General features: G+C 33.3%; 2 protein-coding genes and 1 pseudogene across 7 annotated transcripts; all 3 read left to right on the top strand.

The window, feature by feature from the left end:
• Window positions 1–261: 261 nt before the first annotated feature.
• LOC115951582 lies at window positions 262–789 on the top strand. Its single transcript, XM_031068758.1, has one exon. The coding sequence runs from the start codon at window positions 262–264 to the stop codon at window positions 787–789; it is 528 nt and encodes a 175-aa protein (XP_030924618.1).
• A 1,764-nt stretch (window positions 790–2,553) lies between these two features.
• On the top strand, window positions 2,554–10,942 carry LOC115952822 (serine carboxypeptidase-like 46). Of its 6 annotated transcripts, none has more exons than XM_031070117.1 (11): window positions 2,554–2,658; window positions 7,325–7,680; window positions 7,817–7,918; window positions 8,137–8,232; window positions 8,573–8,665; window positions 9,032–9,102; window positions 9,213–9,563; window positions 9,693–9,817; window positions 10,220–10,312; window positions 10,433–10,550; window positions 10,628–10,942. In XM_031070117.1, exons 2-11 carry the CDS (start codon window positions 7,428–7,430, stop codon window positions 10,775–10,777), a joined length of 1,452 nt encoding a protein of 483 aa, XP_030925977.1. In that variant the 5' UTR covers window positions 2,554–2,658; window positions 7,325–7,427; the 3' UTR covers window positions 10,778–10,942. The 6 variants fall into 6 exon arrangements, 5 of the variants coding, with proteins under 5 accessions (XP_030925977.1, XP_030925976.1, XP_030925974.1 ...); XM_031070116.1 differs by lacking the exon at window positions 2,554–2,658 and adding an exon at window positions 3,050–3,082; XR_004083579.1 differs by lacking the exon at window positions 2,554–2,658 and adding an exon at window positions 6,336–6,690 and having other exon boundaries at window positions 10,220–10,317; window positions 10,628–10,719.
• Window positions 10,943–17,358: 6,416 nt separating this feature from the next.
• LOC115953113 lies at window positions 17,359–21,319 on the top strand (annotated as a pseudogene).
• Window positions 21,320–24,192: the final 2,873 nt, after the last annotated feature.

Raw genomic sequence — 24,192 nt, 5'->3', positions numbered from 1 at the left:
ATCCTATGGCTTTGTCCTTCAGCAAGGGTTGTGTGGGAAAGCAGCCCAATTTGGAGCTTGTTTTGCAATTCTTAGCACCAGAATTTTGAGGAGGTGACAAATTTTATTTTCCAATTAGACCAACCTGAGTTACAGGAGCTATTCGCAATCCTAGCTTGGTCTTTATGGTTTTGCCAAAACAAAACAAGAGTGCATGAGCTTGATAAAGTCCCTTATGATGTGGTTTCCTAGGCCAACAACTTCAGACTTGAATTTCAATCCATGAAGGAAGGAATGAAAGCTGCTAGACCAAAGGAAAAGTTGAAATGGGTACCACCCCCTCAAGGCTGGTTGAAAGCTAATGTTGATGGAGCTATCTTCAAAGAGACTAATAAAGCAGGTATAGGTGTGGTGGTGCGTGACAGTCAAGGATGGGTGCTGGCTACTTTGACAGAGAAAGTGGAAGGTGTGCAAGATGCAGAGGTCATTGGGGCATTGGCTATCCAACGGGCTATCAGGTTTGCAATTGAAACTAGCTTTAATTGTGTTATAATTGAGAGTGACTCACTCTCGGTGGTTAAAGCTATCCAATATACTGCCGAATCTACTTGTCATATTGGAAACATCATAGATGACGTGAAGCATTTGTCAAAGGCCATGAAAAGCTGTGAATTCCATCACACAAAGAGGGAGGCAATCCAGGTTGCTCACACCATGGCTCGCAATGCTATTCATGTTGACACAGAGTTGGCCTGGCTTGAAGAGATTCCTCCTTGTGTGGCTGATGTAATCAGAATGGATGCTGTGTAATTGCTGTTTTTTCTTGCTTCTTTCCTCTTGCTTGTAGTTCCTTATGTTGTTCGGTTTTGGAGGGGAGAGCAATACAAAAATTTTATTTTTCAAAAAAAAAAAAACCAATGGACTTTGTGCCGCAAGCAATGATATGCATTTTTTTTAAACATCAAAGTAATTATTTCACTTTAAGTAAAGGTTGTTCGTTGATTTGATGTTATGTGCCTTTCACCCAAAGCAATATTTTGCAAGTTTGAGATTGAGAATCATAATCTTCAAAAAAAAAAATAATAATAATAAAGAAGAAGAGGATGGAGTAAGGGGTTAAGGCTACCTACCAATCACCTTACCCCAAATATGGCAAAAATGGAAGTTTTGACCAATTTTAATATATATAATTATTTTAATGTATTTAAAATTTAGCCTACAAAAATAAGAGTTAGCCCCTCGAAATATTAGAATTAGTTTAATGATGCTCTTAAAAAAAAAAAAAAAAATTGGTCTAATAGTTATAGAGACATAACTTTATTTTTCACAATTCTATTTTTATTATAAAATGTGCTCTTATATCTATTAAATATTTGATAAAATTTAGCATCAAACATGTTTGAATATATCTTTTTCAACCTGTTACGTGATTAACAAGTCATTGACTAATTAAAAAAAATCTTATCACTAAAACTACACATGAAATGTCTTTTTAGTTGCCGCATAATGGGTCAGAGCAAGATAGCTTATTCAGGTATATGCTAGGTAATTACTTCATATCCTTTACCACATTTTGAATAGACAGAAAAGGATCCTGCTTAGTAGTTATAATTTTAGTTGATTTTGATGTAATTTGACGGTGGAGATCAAGATGCAAAAGTCCCATTTACCGATTACCGGGTCTCGGACACTGGTAAATGGATTAGCAAAGGAATTGGGTCTGAAAACAACAGTGCCATACAGAGCACGGTTTGAGGGAAAACAGGTCGATATGCTCTGCTCATATAAGTTTTGTGATGAATTGTTATTGCCAAATGGTATTCTTTTTCTTGATTTATTTTTCACTGCAGGTTGGTCGATGGACACAAGTATATGGTGACAATCAGCTATCTTTTTGCCAGCATAAGAGGAGCTTCACACACAGCTCCGGCAACGCAACCAGCAAGATCATTTTCACTGTTTAAGGCATTTTCTCACAGGAAAGCCACTGCCAAACGCATGAACATATCAAAATCATGAATAAAATAAGAATTTGCTATTATTATTGATCTGCACAAAGTTGTATTTGACCAGAAAATATATTTCTTCATGCAATTGCATTAAACAAGAATGCACGCACTTGTATTATAAATCTTACATAAAGTATTTCCAGAACTGTGCCGTTTGCATTTATGTCGTGTACGTCTTGCTTGGATTGAATTTCACATAGCATACATTGTGGCAGGCCAGCCCTTCCCCTAGGCCAATTAGGCAATTGCCCACAAGTGGAAGGGGCCCCCAAATTAAAAAAAAAAAAAAAAAAAAAAGGGTTTAAGATGAATTAAAAAGATTCAGCACATCCTTTTAACCAATAAACAAAATTTTTGGTGGATCCGGTCAAACAGTGGTTCTAAACAGAATTATTGTCCAAAAATAGCATTATTATCATCTAGACAAACCAAAAATAAACAAGATAAACTACAAATCCGGTCTAAGAGATTAACCACACAACAATCACAAATAAAAACAAATAAAACAACTCAAATCCCTAAAATTTTTAGTTTCACCGTTCCTCTGCTCTCCGCCTCTCTCATTCCTTCTTTGATTCTCTGCTCTCCGCCTCTCTCAACTGCTCTGCTCAGTGCTCTGCCACCTTTGCACCTCTGCTCTAGGTTTTGAGACTGAGTTTTCTACGTTAAGGTATAATTTATTTCATTGATTGGGCGCTTGGCTTTCAGCCTTTCTATTCATTGTATTTGTTAAGATAAAAAGATTGGACCTATCTCCTGCCTGTAACTTGTTTCACGTTTGTATGGGCCTTCAACTTCAAGTGTTCTTTCTTTTTTTCATTTTCTTTTTTTTTTTCTTTTTTTTTGTGGGTTATAGATATTAGATACGATTTGTTTTGTGTTTTTTTGAGGGTGGATCTTATTAATAAGCCTTGTATTATGGCTGTGCTTAAATTTTTGTTTTGTTTTTTTTTTTTAAATTTTAATCTTGTGTTATATATATATTTTTTAGTTAGTGGTAATATATTGAATAAGTCTTTATTTATGCAGGTTGAGATTGCTAAAAACTTGTTATTGTTCGGTGAAACTATAACAATACTTTTTATATAAATCAGGTTCTATTTGTCAGTTACTCTAAACTTGAAAGTTATTTTTTATTTTAGTCTTTATGAATATATTGTTTGATTAGAAATGTCTACTAGAAAATATATACCTGGATATGAAAAACTTAAAAAAAAAAAAAAAATTTAATTAAGTCTCAAAAATGATCACAAGGATAAATTTGTTATTATTAATAAACAAAATATAACACAAAATTTAGATGAAAATATAAAAAATGAGCAAGAAATTCACCAAAAAGAGTTAGAATATAATGAAATGATACAATTGCAAGATAACAATGACGTTCAATTTTGCAAAACAACAAATCTTGATAATGAACTTCAAAATAATTTAGAAGAAAATGAAAATAATGATGAAAATGTTACAAATGAACAAGTTCACCATTAAAATTAATAAAATCATATCTAAGATCAACAATGTCTCAAAAAAGATTAAGTGGATTAGCTATAATATCGATTGAAAAAGAGATGTTAGAAGAACTTGAAGACAAAAATTTAATTAGTCAATTTGCATCTCAAAAGGAAAGAAAAATAAATTTTAAATGAAATATATTATAATATAAAAATATTAAATAAAAATTAATTTAATTAATATATAAGTATAAAAAAGGTCTCATTTTTAATTCTCGCCTAAGGCTCTAAAATGTCTAGGGCTGGTCCTGCATTGAAGGACAGAAGCCATATCTTCAGAAGAAAAATATTTATTCTTCAATTTAATCTTCAAAACACTTGCTTTCTGGGAAATCACAAAGAAAGAGAGAAAAAAAAAATGTCATTAAAATTTAAAGTTCGCAAAGTGGCAAAGAGCAAAGCTAATGGAACAAGAAAGTTTGACTTCATTCAAATATCTGAACTATCCCTACCAAGGCTAGCCCAATACAATTTGAGGCCTTAATATTTAAAGAGTAAGACTTAAGTACAGTATGTAGGTGTCATTCCTTAGAATGGAAGTGTATTTTTTAGTTAAGTAGCCACATGGCTGAATTTTAAAAGGAGAACTTAAGGAACAGCACCTAAGGTACCATACCTAAGTTTTGTTCATATTTAAATATCATTTAAGTATCAACCATTAATTTAGTTAATGTTTTATATTAATTTTTTGGATTCAAATCCTCTAAATTTCCTAAGGTACTCTACCAAATAGTTTTCCTTAAATTCTAACCATTCTTTAATGACTTAATGCTATAGATTTTGCCATGTTAGTATTCTACTAACAATATTCTTAATTGTTTTATTTACAACATTATTTTGTTATTTTAAGAATATTGTTAGTGAAATGTTGACATGACAAAATCTAAACCATTAAATCATTAAAGAGTGGTTAGGATTTAAGGAAATCTATTGGTAGAGTACCCTAGGAAATTTAGAAGATCTGAATCCTAATATTTTATATTTAAAATCCATTACTTTTAGGGTTTAATATGACTAATTCACTTGAGCAATGTTAGAAATATGACAATGATGATAGAAAATAAGAGAGAGAGAAGTTATTTTATAGATGTATTGTTGGAGAGAAAGAAATGATGGAAAATTAGTGGAGCCCAGATTTTTTCCCTCTTAGCCCAATAAAATTCTATCTCCCCAATTTGGGGAAAAAATAGATGGAAGAGAAATAGTTGCCTCAATGACTGCACTAGCTCCTCATTTCCATTTTTTTTTTCTTTCTTGGGCATGGAACTGCTTGTTCCTTTTCTTTTTCTTTTTTTGGTTTAACTATACACGATTTTTTTTAATTACTTTTTTTGGATTTTTTTTTTTTGGTTGTTTGCCACTTTTTTTTTTTTTTTTTTGGGTTTTAATTGGGTATATTTTTTCAACATGACATATGAGTAAATTTATATAAACTTATTTTTTCTATCCCTCTACTTTCTATCCCTAACTAGACACAAATAAGGAAAACTAAAATCTCTTCTATCTCTACACTTTTCTACCTCTTCTAATTAAACATACCCTGACCATATTAATGATGTTAGAAATGGGTTCAAGTTTCGCTTGGTATAACTATAAGTGATGTTATGTCATTTAATAATTTTTTATTGAATTAATATAATCCTACATTTGAATTTTATATTTTTTGTATTACTAACACACATGTCAAATTTCACACCAATCATATGTTGTTTATTATCTAATCAATAGATCCATCTTTTATGCATAGTAGTAAAAATATAAAGAATATATAATTTAATATTTTCATAATATTAATCCAATAAATGATTATTAAGTGATGTAATATTTTTTTTTTTTGAAACTTGATGTAATATATTTTTTATATATAGATAATAGTAGTGTAATATTAGTTATAGTTACATCTTGTACACCTAATCAAATGTAACTTTGCAAATGTTTAAAAACATATAATCCACTTTCCAACCATAAAATTTTCAAAATATTCTTTCAATACAAAATAGTTTTTTTTTTTTTTTATAAGACGTGTAAATAGTAATTATTAGGTCATATAACTCGCAAAATGTTATAAGGGATTTCCTATTTTATCTATCATACCAACTCACTTTACAATATACTCTTCATCTCATTTTTTTATTTTTACATACAATCGAATAAAATAATATTAAATAAAAAATATATTTCTCTCTTGTCTCTTTCCTCTGCTACCGGTCTAAACCACCCGCAAACCACCGCTATTCACGAAGTAAACCACCACAAAAAACCATATTCAACTAGCAAATTCAAAAACAACCACCACAGAGTAAACTTTCTTACACTAGACCCACCAAACCACCGCCATAGCACCACCAGAAGACCCACCACCAAACACACACACACACAAACCATTTACCCACCCATCACCACCAAACACATTTTGAAGCCACCCAAAGCCGCCACCCATCTAAAGCCACCAAAGTAGTCACCCACGTTTACAACCAGCCACCTAAGGCTGATCCAAACAATCGATTTATAGCCACCCACAACTCAAAATCCAACAACCCAAGCAGCCACCCACAACCCGAAATCCAACCACCCAAACCCACCAAACAACAATCACAACTATGTATTTCTATTACAATGAGCAAACTATTATTCACAAGGGAGACGAGCTGAGAGAGGAGATAGATGCGGAGAGTGAAAGGGGCTGAGGGAGGAGAGAAGGGAGAAGGGAGAGAGAACGCAGTAGCTCCTACTTTTTTTTTTTTTTTTTTTTTTTGGAGAAACTTTAAAAAAGTTGAGTGGATACTGATAGTCTTGCTTTACCTTTCCCCTGTCAAAAGACTCAAAACGTCATAATGTCACATATGATACAACCTCCCATCAACAAACAAAAAAAAAAGTGTCGCACAACATGATGAATGTGACACAAGTAAAAACTACTTTTAGACAATCAAAGCTTAGCCAAAAAAAAAAATAACTTTACTAAATCGAATTCAAACAAACGTGAACGTCGGTCAAACCGACTCATACCGCACGTTCACAACGGAGATATAGATCGACGCCGCGACAACGACGGCGGAGGCAAGTTGAGGCTGATTCGTTGTTGCGACTGCGGCGGCTATGGCTCACCACTCAAACTCCTCTGCTCAGGTCTTCGACGGCGTCGAAGGGATCACTGATCGGAGTTCCACTTGCACGGCTGCAACGGCGGCGTAAGCCCAACTTTTTCCTGATTTAGAATTTAAACGATAATTTTACTTATTTTTTTGTGATATTGCAAATTTTTTAAAAATTATTTTATTGTGTATTACTATTTGGATTTTGGAGTGGTTATGAGCAAAATAATTAGGCTAATCTTTTTTTTTTTAACTAACTTTAATCTAGCCTCGCTCTCAACATCATAACTCTTTATCTTATTTAATATTTGGATAAAGCTTAGGTTAAGTGACCAGTTGCATAAGACAAATCTGGGTCCAACGTTCTGTTGTAATGAACTCATTGCGATGGTGACACTTTTAACCACGTATGGGTGATGCACTGGACTCAAAGCCAAGTTTTATTCAAATTTCGGCGCCGTTGAGCAAGTGGTTCTTAATTTTTCAGATTATTTTTGAATTACTATTATTAAGGAATTTTTGAAAAGCCAAGGGACAACCCTGGCCAGTGGCCACCTAGCTTGGTCTGTAATTGAGAGTTAAGATAAGTATATGGCGACACTACCCACTTGATTCAGACACTTAAACCTATATATAGGTTTGGTCCAATTTTGTTATATAAACAAAGCACTTTTGTCATTATTACACGATATATTAAAGACTTCATGACTATGCTTGAATTGTCCAACAGGAGCAAAAGTCTACTAATCTATTAAAGAAATAAGAGCAATAGTCTTCTATCTGAAACTGAGGAGCAAGAACTCTTGTTTTCACTGTCTTCATCTCGCTTAATCATGCACTACTCTCAGCAATGGATTGTCATGGGCATAATAATATGTGCATCTTTTGTACACACCTTTGTGCCTGTGGAACCTCATCCCATAGCTGATAAAATCACAAGTCTGCCGGGGCAACCTCAAGTCAGTTTCCAACAATTTTCCGGATACATCACCATAGATGAAAAGCAACAGAGAGCTCTTTTCTACTACTTTGTTGAAGCTGAAGGGCAGCCAGCTTCAAAGCCACTTGTTCTCTGGCTAAATGGGGGTAAAATTACGTTGATTTTTGATTTGTCACTTAGCTCACAGAATGAACTCTTTAACTCTAATTTGTTTTCCATTTCCTGAATGTAAAATTTCCCGAGTTTGATATATGTGAACATGTGCTTCTTCTCTTTCCGTAGGGCCCGGTTGTTCATCTTTTGGAGCAGGAGCTTTCCTTGAGCATGGCCCCTTTACAGTGAAGGGAGACAATCTGGTCAGGAATGAGTACAGCTGGAATAAAGGTATTCTAATTTTTTCTAAGTCCGTGAGTACTCTTGTTTATCTTGTATCGTTTCCTATTTAACTGGCTATGATTAATGATTTACTTTGTTTGTTGGTGCGTTTGACTATTTCTAGACCAAATCTGATTATTTATTTTTATTTATCCTGGATTAATGAAAAACCAGATTTAAGTGAATGTATAGCTGTTATTTACTTCTTAAGTTAATCTTTGTTACAGAAGCAAATATGTTGTACCTGGAATCACCAGCAGGAGTTGGTTTCTCTTACTCTGCTAATAAATCATTCTACACCTATGTGAACGATGAGATAACAGGTTTATATTCTTTGGCCATATTTCTTATCATCAAAGGCATGTAACAATCAAATTTTTTCCTACTGCATTCATTTGAAATTACTTTTGTTGAGTTTTATGCAAATAGATTGTGCAGATATCTTTTTGCCAGTGATTTTAAAGATAAAATACAGATGTGACAACCGTGATTTCGGAACAAAGATAAACAAAAGAAATTGACATAAATCACAACTTACATTCAAATATTAGTGCCTTTTATATGTGTCATTTTTTCCAAGCAAATTACTATAAGGATGTTTAAATAACCAATCATTTTACATATGGACATTTTGAAACTGATGACATGTCTGCTTTTGTTAAGCACGAGACAATCTTATATTTCTGCAACGCTGGTTTGCCAAATATCCAGAATACCGAGACAAAGATTTTTTTATCGCAGGAGAGAGCTATGCAGGTAAATTTTCCTTTTTAAATGAAGACCATCAGTTCTGGTGCAAACAGTTGTAAGATTTTGTGTTGATGCCCATGTACATGTTGCCTAGAGAAAGTCTAATAGAGAGCATGGACTAGAATACAACATTATGGTCTGCATTACATAGATAAGGTATTAAAAATAAAAATATGCAAGATTTAATTCAGTATGAGGAGTAGGAATTCTTATAGTAGTCTAGTTTTCAAAAATGAAAAAAGAAAAAAAGATTCATCCTCCTACAAATCCAGGTGTATTATAATTGTTCATTTTATTGATACAACACACACACACACACACACTAAGAAAGAATTCTTATAAATTAAAGCCGTGTACCTGTTTCCGTAATAGGTCACTATGTGCCCCAACTTGCCCAGCTCATTATTCAGTCCAATGTGAAGATCAATTTGAAGGGAATAGCTGTGAGTAGAACATGAAATTTTTACTTTTGGAAAAACATATAAGGAAAGAAAAAATTGTCATGTCAAATAATCTTGACTAAGCAGAATTTTATTAATTTGTACTATTGCAGGTAGGGAATGCTCTTCTTGATTATTACAGTTTTATCACCTCACCTGGCGAGTACTATTGGTCTCATGGTTTGATATCTGATGCTGATTATCAACTTTTCACTGAAGTATGCAATGGTTCTGAGATCATGAGCGGCAGTATAAACAGAGAAGTTAGTACTGCTTGTTATAATGCATCTGAAGAACTCTACGCACAACTTGCCCGTACAACCGGGATTGATCTATATGGTGTCATTAGTGATGTGTGTCTATCACCTGTTAAGTCACAAATTGACAAGCTACATGAACACCTCTTGTCCAGAATTCAAAATTTGTCATCTCTCCATTCAAAACAAGAGGCTCTTAGTCAACAGGTGAAGTTTACACACCATTGTGAACACTCATATTGTGATATGTCTTTATCATTTTTTTGTAGTTAAAACTCAGCTTTTTCTTCCTGTAGATTTCAATTGATTATTACCTTTTCTTCCTTATGCTTACAGCAACTTAAAGCAAAGGAACTGATCTGTGGAGAAGGTATCACACACAACTATTTTAACAGGAAAGATGTGCAGAAGGCTCTCCATGCCCAGCTCCTCGGAGTCCAGCAATGGACTTTATGCAGCGAGTAATGATATGCACTGATAATCATAGTAATTATTTCACTTTAGTCCAAGTAGAGGTTGGGCCTTAATGCGTTGATAAGTGTCTTCCTTCCAAAGCCACATGTAGCGATGTTGAGTATGAGAATCAACCTCTCCAAAAATAAAAATAAAAGACTAAGACTACTTACCAATCTCCTAGTCCAAATCCAGCAAAACTCTAAGTTTTGACAACTGGGTATGACCAATGTAAGCATCTCAAAGATAATGAAATGAAAATAATCACAACTTCATGGTTCTTTTCAAAACTAGTCCTGATAGTGGTACAAAGAAATGGAGTATACATTTTGTTTCTATAAATAAGTAATTCCTTCCTCTTGTTGACATTGGAATTGTTTGGGTTCCTTATTTTACTTTTTCAATTTCAGTGTTCTACAGTATGATTTTGCAAACCGAGAGATACTAACAATTCGTGTTGTGGGCTCACTTGTCAAGATTGGCATCCGAGCCTTGGTTTACAGGTATGGTAATAAACTCTTTACAAAGCTCTTTACCTTTTTACTTCCTATCCTTTTATCACATTTGTAGAAGAAAGAAAGGGCCTTGCTTACAATTTAGTTTATTTTGATGTAATACGACAGTGGAGATCAAGATGCAACAATCCCATTTACAGGGTCTCGGACACTGGCAAATGAATTAGCAAAGGAGTTGGGTCTGAAAACAACTGAGCCATACAGACCATGGTTTGAGGGAGAACAGGTCAATATGCTCATATGGTTGTGTTGAATGGTTGGTGCCAAATGGTATTGTCTTTTCTGATTTATTTTTCACTGCAGGTAGGTGGATGGACACAAGTTTATGGTAACAATCAGCTATCTTTTGCCAGCATAAGAGGAGCTTCACACACAGCTCCATCGACGCAACCAGCGAGATCATTTTCACTGTTTAAGGCATTTCTCTCAGGAAAGCCACTGCCAAACGCATGAACTTATCAAGATCATGAATAAAATAAGAATGTGCTAGTATTATTAATCTGCGCGTCATTTATTTGAATAGCAAAGGCATGTATTCAAGAAATTGCATTAAATAAATATGTATGCACTTGTATTATTTATCTGAAAACATTCTCTCAACTGTGCCATTTGTATTTATGTCTGGTGGACTTTGCTTGGATTGCATTTCATATAGCATACATTGAAGGACCAAAGCCATATCTTCAGAACAACAAATATTTTAATCTTCAAAACAGATGCTTTCCGAAAAATCTGAGAGCACCGAGCAAGAAGGAAAAAAATGTCATTAAAATTTAAAATTCATAAATTGCAAAGCTAATGAAACAAACGAGGTTAACTTCAGTCAATTACTAATTTAGCCTTCGAACTATTACAAAAAAAAATAGCGTGAATTCGGAATTTCATAATACTTTGACATCTTAGGTGGAGTATAAAATAATACTTTCATAATACTTTAACATCTTAGGTGGAATCCCATTAAGACCTTACTATAAAATAATGGGAAAACATTTAATCTAAAAATTTAAACTTATGAGTGTGAGCTTAAGAATATTACGGGTGCATTGTTTGGGGGACAAATATAGATATAACCTTAGTTTCTTTTATCCCAGAGATTATCACATATTTCACCTCGACATTGTGATAAACTTATGCCTCTTTATTGAAAATGATGTGATTGTTTCTTCTTTTTCTTTTTCTTTTTTTCTTTGTTGATGCATGTAATGTGGCTAGAATGATCCCCCTAACCTCAACAAGTGATCTTCAGAAGTAGCCTAAAAGGTATCTTCCGAGGGCTGGCCTAACATATTTTAATGTTAGAAGGGTTCGAAATGTGAAAGTCCACTTTAGGTTGGACAATTCAAAGTAGAGGTAATATCATTGTGCCTTACAAATGAGGGCTCGGTGAATGCATTTTTCCTGGTAGAAGTGTTCGAAGTGGAATTTTTTTATTTTTATTTTTTTATATAGAAGAACTGAAGTCCACTTAAGTTCAGGCAATTCAAAGTTACACATGTAATAAGTTTAAGTAATGTTATACTACCAAAACATTATTCATTAGATTAATATTTTAAAATTTTCACCATTAAATTACATGTTCTTTATGTTCTTAATATATGTTGAGAGTCATTTGTGAGAATCCAGGTAGAAAGAAGAAAAGCCCAATAACAAGGGCAGTAAAGAATTGGCAAGCAAATAGCAAAATCATTAGGTCCAAATAGTAGGAATAATGGATCAAGGCCTATGAAATAAACAAATGGGCTTCAAAGAAGCAAGTCGGCTTAAAGAAGCCCAGAAAGAGAGAAATAACATACTCATGGGTAGTATATGATGTAAAAAAGTGAGAAAGGGTTGTCGCTAACCCAAAGTAATGCAAACTAAGAAAGTAAGGGGTTCATATGGAAAACTCACGAATCCCAAGGATGAGAATAAGGTAATTGGGCCAAGGAAGACCAATGAAGTTAGTAAAAACCCAAGGAAATGCAGAGTTAGTAGAAAGGCCAAGGAAGCCCAAAGAAAGCAAGTGGGCCAAGGATGTCCAAGAGAAAGACAAAAGGAACATAGGAGCCCATAAGTAAGAAAAACTAGTGGTCATACCAAGCCATTGGAGGAAAGAGTAAACAGCTAGTCTAAAGAGGCCCAGCAGGATTGAGTCATTACAATAGGAATAACAGAACAACATTGCAGGAAATGAGAGAAATCAAGAAGTGGGCCAAAGAAATATAAGGTCCATCATCAAATAAAGCCCAGCTCCTAAGAGGAGCGGGAAATCAAAAAGCAGCTCACATAAAAGGTCAAAGAAAACGAATGGCAAGCTATGCAGGCAAGACTCTAGACCACGGCAGACGAATGAGCAGCAGGTAAATTTTGGACACATATGGAAGGAAGGCACGTGCAAGGTCTAGGCACCACTAGCCTGTACCCAGCCAATATAGAGCATTTTGAGGTCGGGGGTTAGAGATTCAGAAGGCATGGTTTGGTGATGGGGAGAGGGGAAAAAATCTATTCTTGAGGTTCCGGCTCAGGCTCTTTCGGGGAGGTGTCCTACTGGGATGACTTACTATCCAAAAGAAGTAAGCTAAGTTGGAACCACTAGGTGCATGCCATAATGGATAGGAAGAGAGAAAGAACCCAGACCGTAACAGGAAAGAGTGCCACGGCAGGCAAGCAAACAAAATATCCTTCTTTGTCTGGTGATTGGGGGGTGGCACACAGACAGAACAGTGATGGTCGACCAGTACACCCAAATCAGACAAAGGAGGTTAAAGGCTAAAACAATAAAATCTAGTCACAGCAGGCACTATAAAAAGAGGATCTTGCCATGAATAGAAAAATAGAGCAACAACGGAAACCTTAACTAAGAAATAGGAATTTGAAGAGAAAAACCAAGAAATAGCAAAAGAAACGAGTGGGAAGCAAAGAAAGAAAACAACCAAAAAGAAAATAAAGTGAAAATTAGAACGGCAGGTATGCACCGGTAGATTGATTCCTTCTCTCCTTCAAGAAGTCCTACTCTCTGTGAAAATCACAAGGAGTCTCTGTGCATAAACCATTCAGGTCCGTTTCTTTCAGGGTAGTTAATCTCCACGGCAAGACTTTTTTCTAAGAGATTAATTGTGTTGAGAAGGAACGTTCTTTCCTCTCTAGCTTTGCTCTTGCAGACCAAATTTTAGTTGATTTCCTAACATTTTGATTAACCCATACATATTCATACTTGTTCATTTTCGTTCTGTTCTTTTCCTTCTGTAAAAGTGATTATTATTGTTGTAGTTGTGTTTGAGGGTTTTTTGATCATTTCCCACTGAGTGGCCAGATATTTTATTTATTTTACTATTATTATGTCTCTCTGTCACAACTTGTCTGAAACAGCTTTGTTTGCTGCAAGCACGTTCCTAGCAAACTTGACCTAGTTTGCGCACAAGCCGGACCAACTTGAGTTGCAGCTAGACCAGTCCCAATTCCCTTATCTAGAAAACTTGGGCCTAGTGCCGCAGGAAGCAGCCCAACACCGCTAGCACAGTCCACCACTTTACAACATACATGCCAAATTTTGTACCAATCAAATGTCAATCGTGTCATCTATCAAATATTTAAATTTTAATTTTTATATATTAAAACTATGTATAAAAGATGAGTCATGGATCAATTAGTAAATAACATCTATTTAATGTGAAATTTGGCATGTGCGTTAAAAAGATAGAGAATATAAAATCCAACAGTGAATTTTTCAAAATATTAATCCAATAAAATTTTATTAAATTGTGTGACATTGCTCTCTCTCTCTCTCTCTCTCTCTCTCTCTCTCTCATATATACACATATACATATATATATATATATATATATATATATAATTTTTCCGCATATCTGGTCCTACCTATATACATTGCTACAACAAAGTTCTTTCTAACCAAATCATTTGGGCTTCATTTCTTAAAGAAAAATATAAATAATAATTAAGGATTCATTTGATTAGGGATTGAAAAGTAGGCAATAGAAAATGGTTTGATTAGGGGCCATGTCTTACAAAACAAATTTTTTTTTTTTTTTTTTTAATTGGGGACCCATTTCATTGCGACCCAGTCCATTGCAACCCAACACCATGACACAATTAATTTACCGAGTCCCAATGCCATGACCATGCCACCGTAGATTTGAGAGAGACAGAGAGAGAGAGGGGGGGATAAATGTGCTATAGTGGATGTTGTATATTTAGATCTTACTCTAGTAAGTTTGTAAAAAATTTTACACTTTGGCTCTTCAAGTATGGGGACTTTTTTTTTTTTTTTGGTTCCAAGAATGCTCTAACTTATGTGTTGGTACTTTTAGGGGATGGATAAACGTTATATATACATATATATAATCCAATCAAATTGTGAGGGACACACAAACAAATCCCAAGTAGGGGCTCAATTTACTGATTGGGGGACATATATCTTACAAAAGAAAGTTTTATTATTTAGAGTAAATTATAAAGTACACTCCTAAAGTTTAGAGTTGTTTGGATTTTACACCCCAACATTTCAGAAATTTGATTTTACTCCCTAAAGCTTTTTTTCTTTAACAATTCCCACCCCCGGTTAATTTTTGTAATTGTTAAGTGGTGCATAGAATTGCTGATGTGTGTGTGTGTGTGTGTTTTTTTTTTTCTTTTTTTGCCAAATCAGCCCTTAAACCACTTCTAAAAAATTCAAGAGCTGGCTTCTCCAAACGACCTCGTTTCACCCAAAATAAAAACACAAAACCCACGTCAAAAGTCAAAACCCATGAACCTGGGATCCCTATAACATGTACAAATCAATCATGAACCCAAACCAGCTCCACCATCGACGGCTTCAAATCAAGTCCAAGGCAACGACCACGCCAACAGTGAGCTGCTATTCCAGCTCAGTTTTTCTCCCTTTTTGGAATTGGTTTACTTGAACCTTTATTACAGTTTTTGTCACTGAAAAAATTTGGATTTTGGGGGTTTTTGTTGCTGGATGAACGGAATGATTGGGTTTTTGTTGTGTATTATAGGGCTACGATGACATCCCAAAGGAAATTCCTGATACTGATGCCAAGAAGATAGTCATGAATTTCCAGTTATTTAAATATTGATGATGAAATAGTTACTGATTACATTTTACTTACTATCAAGGTGGTTTGTTTCAGCCTCAAGACTGGGATGATAATGTAATATCAATAATTTTAAGTTTTATGATGTGCCGTGACACCCCATTAGTTTGTTGCTGTTAATGGTATTCTGTAATACTTCGTTTTTTTTGTTTTTTTGATGAAATACTTAGTAGTTTTGTTATTAAGCAGATTTCAAGGATGATCCAGACCTATACCTCTTCCCCAAATTGAAGTAGTTTGGTTGAAGAAATGGTGTCCTTTGAAGAAGCCAGCTCTTGGATTTTTTGAAAGTGGTTTAAGTGCTGATTTGGCCAAAAAAGAAGAAGAAGAAGACAAGTCAGCAATTCTATGTGTCATTTAACAGTAAAAACTAACTAGGGGTGGAAATTGCTAATGGAACCAAATTTGAAGGTATAAAATCAAATTTCTAAAACGTTAAGGTGTAAAATCCGAACAACTCCAAACTTTAGGGGTATATTTTGCAGTTTACCCTATTATTTATTATGATAAATTGTAAATTACACCTATAAAGTTTGGGGTTGCTTAAACTTTACACCCCAAATTGCAAATTACACCTTTGGGTTTGCTTAGATTTTACATCCCAAATTACAAATTACACCCTAAAGTTTGGATCCATTAGCAATTGACCCCCATGGTTAGTTTCTGTTGTTAAGTGACACATGCGCATACTGACATGTTTTATTTTTATCAAATCAGTCCCAAAACTACGTTATTTCAATGAAAAATAAATGCTAACCTGGCACTATCCAAATGGTACTGTTTTGCCTAAAGAGAAACTTAAAAAAATAATAATAAAAAATTCAGTCAAATTGTGAGGTACACACAAACGAATCAGAAGTGGGGGGCTCAATTCACTAATTAGGGGCCATATGTCTTACAAAAGAAAGTTTATTATTTATTAGGGAATTACAAATTACACCTCTAAATTTGGGATTGTTTAGATTTTACATCCCAAATTGTAAATTACACCCTGAAGTTTGGTTCCTTTAGCAATTTACTCTCCACAGTTAGTTTCTGCTATTAAGTGACATGTGTGCATATTGATGTGTTTTATTTTTGCCAAATCATCCCAAAACTATGTTATTTCAATGAAAAATAAATGCTTACTCGGCACTATACAAACAGTACCGCCTTGCCTAAAGAAATATCGTCATGAATTTTCTTTTTGTGTTTTAGCTTTGGGCAAAACGGTACCATTTGGATAATGCCAAGTAAGCTTTTATTTTTCATTGCAACAACGTAGTTTTGGGGTTGATTTGGCAAAAATAAAACACGTCAAAATGCACGTGTCACTTAATAGCAGAAACTAACCATGGGGGATAAATTGCTAACGAAACCAAACTACAGGTTGTAAAATCAAAGTTCTGAAACTTTAGAGTGTAAAATCCAAACAACTCCAAACTTCAGGAATGTATTTTTGCAATTTACCCTATTTATTATTATTCAGTCTTTCAAAACAAAGTTGGTGTCTCACTTTTACCAATTAAAAATATGATTTTTTTTTTTTTTTGGGGGGGGGGGGGGGGGGGTTGTGGGAGGTTGGGGATCATGGCCCTCCTTGTGTTGTACTTATTTCTACCCCTAAATATATGATAACACTACTTAATCCAAAAACTTAAACTTATAGGTTTGGTCCAATTCTATGTTATATAAACTAATCACTCTTATAATTATTACACAATGTGGGTACTCACTACTTTTTTTTTCCCCCTTTTTTGGATAATAAGAAATCTTTGTTGATCTCAAGAAAACTAAGAAGTGGCTTCAATTGAAGCAGAACTATGTCCTACCATAAAGCATTAACAAAAAAGGAACAAAAACATCACATGTTACATTGCCATAAAAAAATAAAAATAAAAAATAAAAAATAAAATAATTCGTATGTTACATAATGACACTGCATCACTACCACGCGAATAGTTCAAAAATAGCAACACCTCCAACTCTAGATCTATTTGAGAATAAGCACCTTCAAGGTCTTCTATCTGAAACTAAAGAGCTCTTATTCTCACTGTCTTCATCTCGCTCAATCATGCAGTCCCAGAGATGGATTGTCATGGGCATAATATGTGCCACTTTCATTCACTTTCTTATGCCAGTGGAACCTTTTCCCATAGCTGATAAAATCACGAGTCTGCCAGGGCAACCACAAGTCAGTTTCCAACAATTTGCAGGATACATCACAGTTGATGAAAAGCAAAACAGAGCTCTTTTTTATTACTTTTTTGAAGCTGAATCACAGCCAGCTTCAAAGCCTCTTGTTCTCTGGCTAGATGGAGGTAAAATTACAGTATCAACTTGAATTATATCACTAACGTCACTGAATGAACTCTTAATTAACTCAAATTTGTTTTCCTGAATTTTCTATTTCTGAGTTTGATATACAAAAACAAAACTATGTTTGACATTTTACTTCGTTTCGATGTGTGTACGTGTGCTTCTTCTTTTTTGGTAGGGCCTGGTTGTTCATCTGTTGGAGCAGGAGCTTTGCTTGAGCATGGTCCCTTTAAAGTGAGGGGAGACAATCTGGTCAGGAATGAGTACAACTGGAATAAAGGTTTTCCAATTGAGGCTAAGTCCATGACTAGTACTCTTGTTTATCTTGTATCATTTCCTTTTTAATTGGCAATGATTAATGTTTTACTTTGTTTATAGGTGCGTTTGACTATTTACATGCAGACCAAATATGCTTATTTATTTTTACTTATCTGGGATAAATGACAAACCAGATTTAAGTGAATATATAGCCATTGTTTACCTCTTAAGTTAACCTTTGTTACAGAAGCAAATATGTTGTATTTGGAGTCACCGGCAGGAGTTGGTTTCTCTTTCTCGGCTAATAAATCATTCTACACCAATGTGAATGAGGAGATAACAGGTATATGTTTTCCGTGTTTTCCAGTAATTGATAGTATAAAATAAGATGAGTTAAAAAAAAAAATTACTTTTGATAAATATAAAAGTATGACTTATTTTTAGAGATTCCACTAAATTATTTTAGAAAACAACTCTATCTCATAACAAATTAAATAAGAGAAGTTAGGAGATTATTTTTCAACTCATTTAAAGTTGCTAGCAAATATTAGAAAATGAGATAGTTTTATTGAAAATACTTCTTAGAAAATGACTCATTGTCTAGAAAACATCGTTACTGAAGCAAACATCATTATTTCCTATTATTCAAAAACATACCAATTAGTAAAACTTTTTTCATATTGAATTGATTTTAAGTACTTTTGTTGTAATATTCATAGTGAATAGTAAATACTATACTACATGTTAATAGTTTTTGCACATTCCTTCTCTTTGCTAATGCTTTTAAAGATAAAACATAATACAAATGTTACGACCGTGATTTGAGAACAAAGAAAACAAAATGCAATTTACATAAATTACAACTTACATTCAAAAATCAGTACCCTTTATATGTGGATTAATTTTTCCACAAAAAATTACTCTTGAGGATGTTCGTATATCCAATCATCTTATATATGGACATTTTGAAACTGACAAAGTGTTTACTTTTGTTAAGCACGAGACAATCTTATATTTCTGCAACGCTGGTTTGCCAAATATCCAAAGTATCGAGCAAAAGAATTTTTTATCACAGGAGAGAGCTATGCAGGTAATTTCTCCATTTAGACAAAGACCATTTGTTTTAGTGCAAACAGCCATAAGGTTTTGTACAACCGTAGCCGAGAGGTCTGATAGAAAGCATGGACTAGAATACAATATTATGGTCTACATTACATAGGTATTATATATATGTGTGTGTGTAGGGGGTGGAAGATTCAAGGCAATATGATGAACAGAAATTCTTATAGTAGTATAGTTTTCAAAAACTAGAATCAACCCCCTAACAAATTTAGGTGGTACTATAGTTGTTCATTTAATTAATAGATCACACACACTCAGAGATTTCTTATAAAACTCATGATCCTGTTTTCGTAATAGGTCACTATGTACCCCAACTTGCCCAGCTAATTGTTCAGTCCAATTTAAAGATCAATTTGAAGGGGATAGCTGTGAGTAGAACATGGAATATAATTTATGAAATAAATTTAAGAAAAAAAAAATTCCATATCAAATAATATTGACGAATCAAAATTGTATTAATTTGTACTATTTTCGCAGGTGGGGAATGCTCTTCTGGATTTCACCATTGATTTCGACTTGCGAGACGAGTATTACTGGTTTCATGGTTGATATCAGATGACAATTATCAATTTCTCACTAAATCTTGTAATGGTTCAGCCGAGATCATAAGAAAAGCCATGAACCAAGAAGCTGATACTAAATGTCTTGTTGTATATGCCCAAGTCAAACAACTTACTATCACCTGTTAAGTCACAAATGGACATGCTGTATGAACCCCTCTTATCTAAATTTCAAACTTTGTTACCTCTCCATTCAAAACCAAATGCTCTCAACCAGCAGGTAAACTTTTTGCACGCCCCTGTCAAAACTCTTATATATTGTGACTTGTTTTTATCACATTTTTATATTTTAAAATGGGTCAAACTCAGATTCCATTCCTTTAAGTGATATACATTAGATAATTGTCCTTAGGACAATTCAATATGTGTTTTATTGGTCAATGTAACTATATGTCTGTCTTTAATTTGACAGCATACAGCATTTAAGGAATTGTACGTAAATTTTTACCTTTAAAATGCAACAGTTTCTTTTTTTTTTTTTTTTTGAGAGACAAACACACACACATGGGAGAGAGAAAAATGTTCTAAACACAAAGGCATATCACAACTCCACTCAGAAGTCATAATAACTTTTACAACATTTTCTTCTTATAAATTTCAGTTGATTGCTTTATTCATCTTCCCTCTACCTACAGGAAGCTGATAAGAAGGAACTGGTCTGTGGAGAAGGTATCACAGAAAAGTATTTAAACAGGAAAGACGTGCAGAAGGCTCTCCATGCCCAACTCGTTGGAATTAAGGAATGGGCTCTCTGCCGAGAGTAATGATATTCACTTTTTTTTTCCTTTTTCTAAAAAAAAAAAAAATTTAAGTCTTAGTAATTATTTGCATCTCTAATCACAATGCCATGGGGCTTTCCAAACAAAAGTCCAGGTAGTGGTGCAAAGAAATAGAGAATTTGTTTTGTTTTAATACATTATAATCCTTCCTCTTGCTAACATTGGAATTGTTGGGGTTCTTTGTTTTACTATTTTAGCTCCGATTTTCTACATTATGATGAAAAAAATAGAGAGATATCTATAATTGGTGTCATAGTCTCACTTGTGAAGTCTGGCATTCGAGTCTTCATTTACAGGTATGGTAATAATGTAAGATAAACTCTCTAAGCTCTTGTGCTATTTAATTACTTCGTATGTATCACAATTTCGAAGAAGACAGAAAAGGGGTCCTGCTTATTATTTAGTTGATTTTGAAGTAATTTGACAGTGGAGATCAAGATGCAGCAATCCCATTTATCGGGTCTCGGACACTAGTAAATCAATTAGCAAAGGAGATGCGTCTGAAAACAACTGTGCCATACAGAGCATGGTTCGAGGGAAAACAGGTAGATATGCTCATATAGTTTTCTGTTGAATGGTTGGTGCTAAATGGTATTCATTTTCCCTTATTTATTTTTTCACTGCAGGTTGGTGGATGGACACAAGTATATGGTAAAACCCAGCTATCTTTTGCCAGCATAAGAGGAGCTTCACACACAGCTCCGTCAACGCAACCAGCGAGATCATTTTCACTGTTTAAAGCATTTCTCGCTGGAAAACCACTGCCAAATGCTTGAACTTATCCAAATCATGAATAAAATAAGAATGTACTGATATTATTGATCTGCTAAAAGTTGTATTTGACTAGCAAGGCATGTATTGGTGCAATTGCTTTAAATAAGAATTTACTAGTATTATTAATCTGAAATTATTCTCAGGACTGTGCCGTTTGCATTTAAGATTTTAAGTCGTGTGGACTTCTTCCTTGAAGTGAAATTAACATACAATGCAGTGAAGGCCAAGAGCAATGTCTTTAGAACAATAATATTCGTTCTACAATGTAATCTTCAGAAAATTAATATGCTTTCTGGAAAATCTTACAGCACCTAGCGAAAAAAGAAAGCTCTAACATTTGCAGGGTATGCAAGAGGTGATAGTAGGCACCTAGCGAGAGGTTGATTCCCTGATTCTATCTCTATTTGAAACTCTAAATATTGGTTTATGTTCATGTTTTGCTCGTTTCAAGAAACAAAAATGAAAAAGATCCCCTTTATTTGAAATGAATCCATTCCATGATTCACATTAGAAGTTACAAATCTAAATGGTGAATCCATTTCATGGTTCATGTCATTACAATTTTAAATGATGTGACACTTTTTATATTGTATCTATGATATTATTAAAATCTAAAGAATAAAAGACAGTGATATTGAATTTAGATTGAGAATGAGTGGAAGCAAGAGAAAAAGAAAACACGTGAGCTAATGTGGTTCAGCCTTTCAACTTATGTCTATAGCAGAAAGCCTAAACGATTACATATTTACTATTATTAGTCATAGACTCGCACGATGCGTAAAAAAATTTGATGATTTGTTTTTTTTGTTAAGTGAAAAAGAAAATAGTAAATGAGACATATAAGTGTTAGCCCCAAATCCTTCTTAAAATTATGTGATTATTTTCTAACAAAGTATAAGTGATACAATTCCCAAACTCCAAGCTTATCTAGAAAAATCAATCACCTAGACAGCTGAACAAAACAAAGGATTCAAACTTTTGAGAGAGAGAAACTAGGAATTAGATAGCAATGTCACCACAAAAAATTGGTTACCTTAAAGTATGACATAATATATGCCAAAAATTAGTTTTATATCTTATACTTTCTATTGTAAATGGAATTCACAAAAATAAACAAAAGCCAAGTCTTCAACTTATGGTGAAAAAATTAAATACAAAATAAAAGGAAAAAAAAAAAAAAGTAAATTACCTTATAGCATCCTTTTGTTAAGGATTGTAAGAGCATGGAATCTTAGCTTTATAAATTTGATCTTATAGCTAGAACTTTACAATTTATAAAGGCATTCTCTTCTGCTCAGAGAGAGAGAGAGAGCGAGAGAAATGGACCAAATTGACCAAAGTTAACTGAAATACTATACTGATGTAGCTCAACAAAAGTGTGGCAATAATAAGTACTACACTTCAGCTTTTAGATATTATATAGATATAGATATAAATAGGTTGCTAGTTAAAATAAACCCTAAGCATATGTATTGGAGTTAGGTTTGCCCCAATATGGTGACAACGTTATGTTGTCGTACAATGATAATACCATGACAATATAATAAGGGAAATGCTAATGGATGCCCATAGGGTAATGGTTAATAATTTATTTAAAGAAAATTTTTATGGGAAAAGAAAAAAAAAATAATGTTTTGACAATTTTTTTCATCTATATCTATATATATATATATATATATATATCTAAAAGCCGAAGCGTAGTATTTATTATTGCTACGCTTTAATTGAGCCACATCAGCATCCATGTCATTATCTTTTTTCTTTTCAATTCCCTATAATTGTTTTTAAAAGTTATTTTTTTAATATTTACACTTCTCCAACCTTTCTCCGTCCCATATCTTTTCATTTCTCCACTACTTCTCCAACCTTTCTCTCTTCCTTATCTTTTCATCTCCCCATTACCCTCTACATTAATATCATTCTTCTTCTTTCTCTTCATCTTCCTTTATTTTTATCTCTTCTTATTCACGCCATCTTACTATAAATTTGTCACTATCTCTTCCATTCTATGCATAGTTTTCTTTCACAAAAAAAAAGGCTCTCTCTCTCTCTCTCTCTCTCTCTCTCTCTCAAATTTTTGGTGGATTTTTTATTTTTCTTGTATCTCTGCTTTAGATTGATAATTTTTTATATTCTTTAAAACTCTACTTTAGGTTAATGCGATTTAGTTTTGTTTTTTAAATTGTTGTTTTTTTTTCCTCTTTGGTTGTTAAATTTTATCCTATTGCATTATAAAGAATTAAATATAGCATATAAAAATATAATATTATTTTATTACATAGCATGATTTGGATACATTGGTATTTATTGTAATTTGATATTTATTCTATTACACAGCATTATTTTTTATAGTGCTCAATTTAGATGTTAAACTATAAGACTTTACTAATTTTTGTTTATTTTCTAATCCTTTGTGGTAGACAAAGTACTATTAATAGTTGGGTTTTTTTTTTTTTTTTTTTTTTTTTTTTTTTTTTTTTTTTTTTTTTTATACAAGATAGAATTTCTATTCTAGCATAATCTAAGCATATAAGTGTGTAAAGTTCCCTCCTAGAGACTTAAACTCCACAAACATTTATACTTATGGAATGACTACTACACCAAGGATGCGCGGTGGTCTTAATAGTTGTATTAGAAGTACTCTATAATGTCATTTATTTAGAGAAAGGCAAAGGTTAGCCAAACAAAAATAATTAGATGGGTGACAAATTTTAGCTTTTGCAATTTTACTTTAATTATTATTATTATTTTATAACAATGCATATATAGAAATTTAATTCTTAGATTTTGCGATTAATTATTTATTTGATAATATGTTTTGGTGGATGAAATCACAATTTCTGCAAAGAAAATAACCTTAATAGATTATCAACAACAAATTGTTTTTTTTCTATTTGGTCCATTTAATCATTGTTAAGTTTATTAATTTTCTATGTTACGTTTTTTGGTGTTTTAGATTGTAGGCAGAAAAATAAGGTTTG

The sequence above is a fragment of the Quercus lobata genome, chromosome 7, assembly GCF_001633185.2.
Source record: "Quercus lobata isolate SW786 chromosome 7, ValleyOak3.0 Primary Assembly, whole genome shotgun sequence".
Classification (NCBI taxonomy): domain Eukaryota; kingdom Viridiplantae; phylum Streptophyta; class Magnoliopsida; order Fagales; family Fagaceae; genus Quercus; species Quercus lobata.
Note: the sequence above shows the minus strand (reverse complement) of the source record. Positions and strands in the feature narration are given on the sequence as shown.

What these genes read in the sequence shown, in the direction of transcription:
- LOC115951582 (XM_031068758.1), top strand. Translation starts at nt 262, where the DNA reads ATGAAGGAAGGAATGAAAGCTGCTAGACCAAAGGAAAAGTTGAAATGG.
- LOC115952822 (XM_031070117.1), top strand. Translation starts at nt 7,428, where the DNA reads ATGCACTACTCTCAGCAATGGATTGTCATGGGCATAATAATATGTGCA. An exon ending in TGTTCTCTGGCTAAATGGGG is followed by an intron (nt 7,681 to 7,816) that starts GTAAAATTACGT and finishes CTCTTTCCGTAG; the next exon opens with GGCCCGGTTGTTCATCTTTT. An exon ending in CATGGTTTGAGGGAGAACAG is followed by an intron (nt 10,551 to 10,627) that starts GTCAATATGCTC and finishes TTTTCACTGCAG; the next exon opens with GTAGGTGGATGGACACAAGT.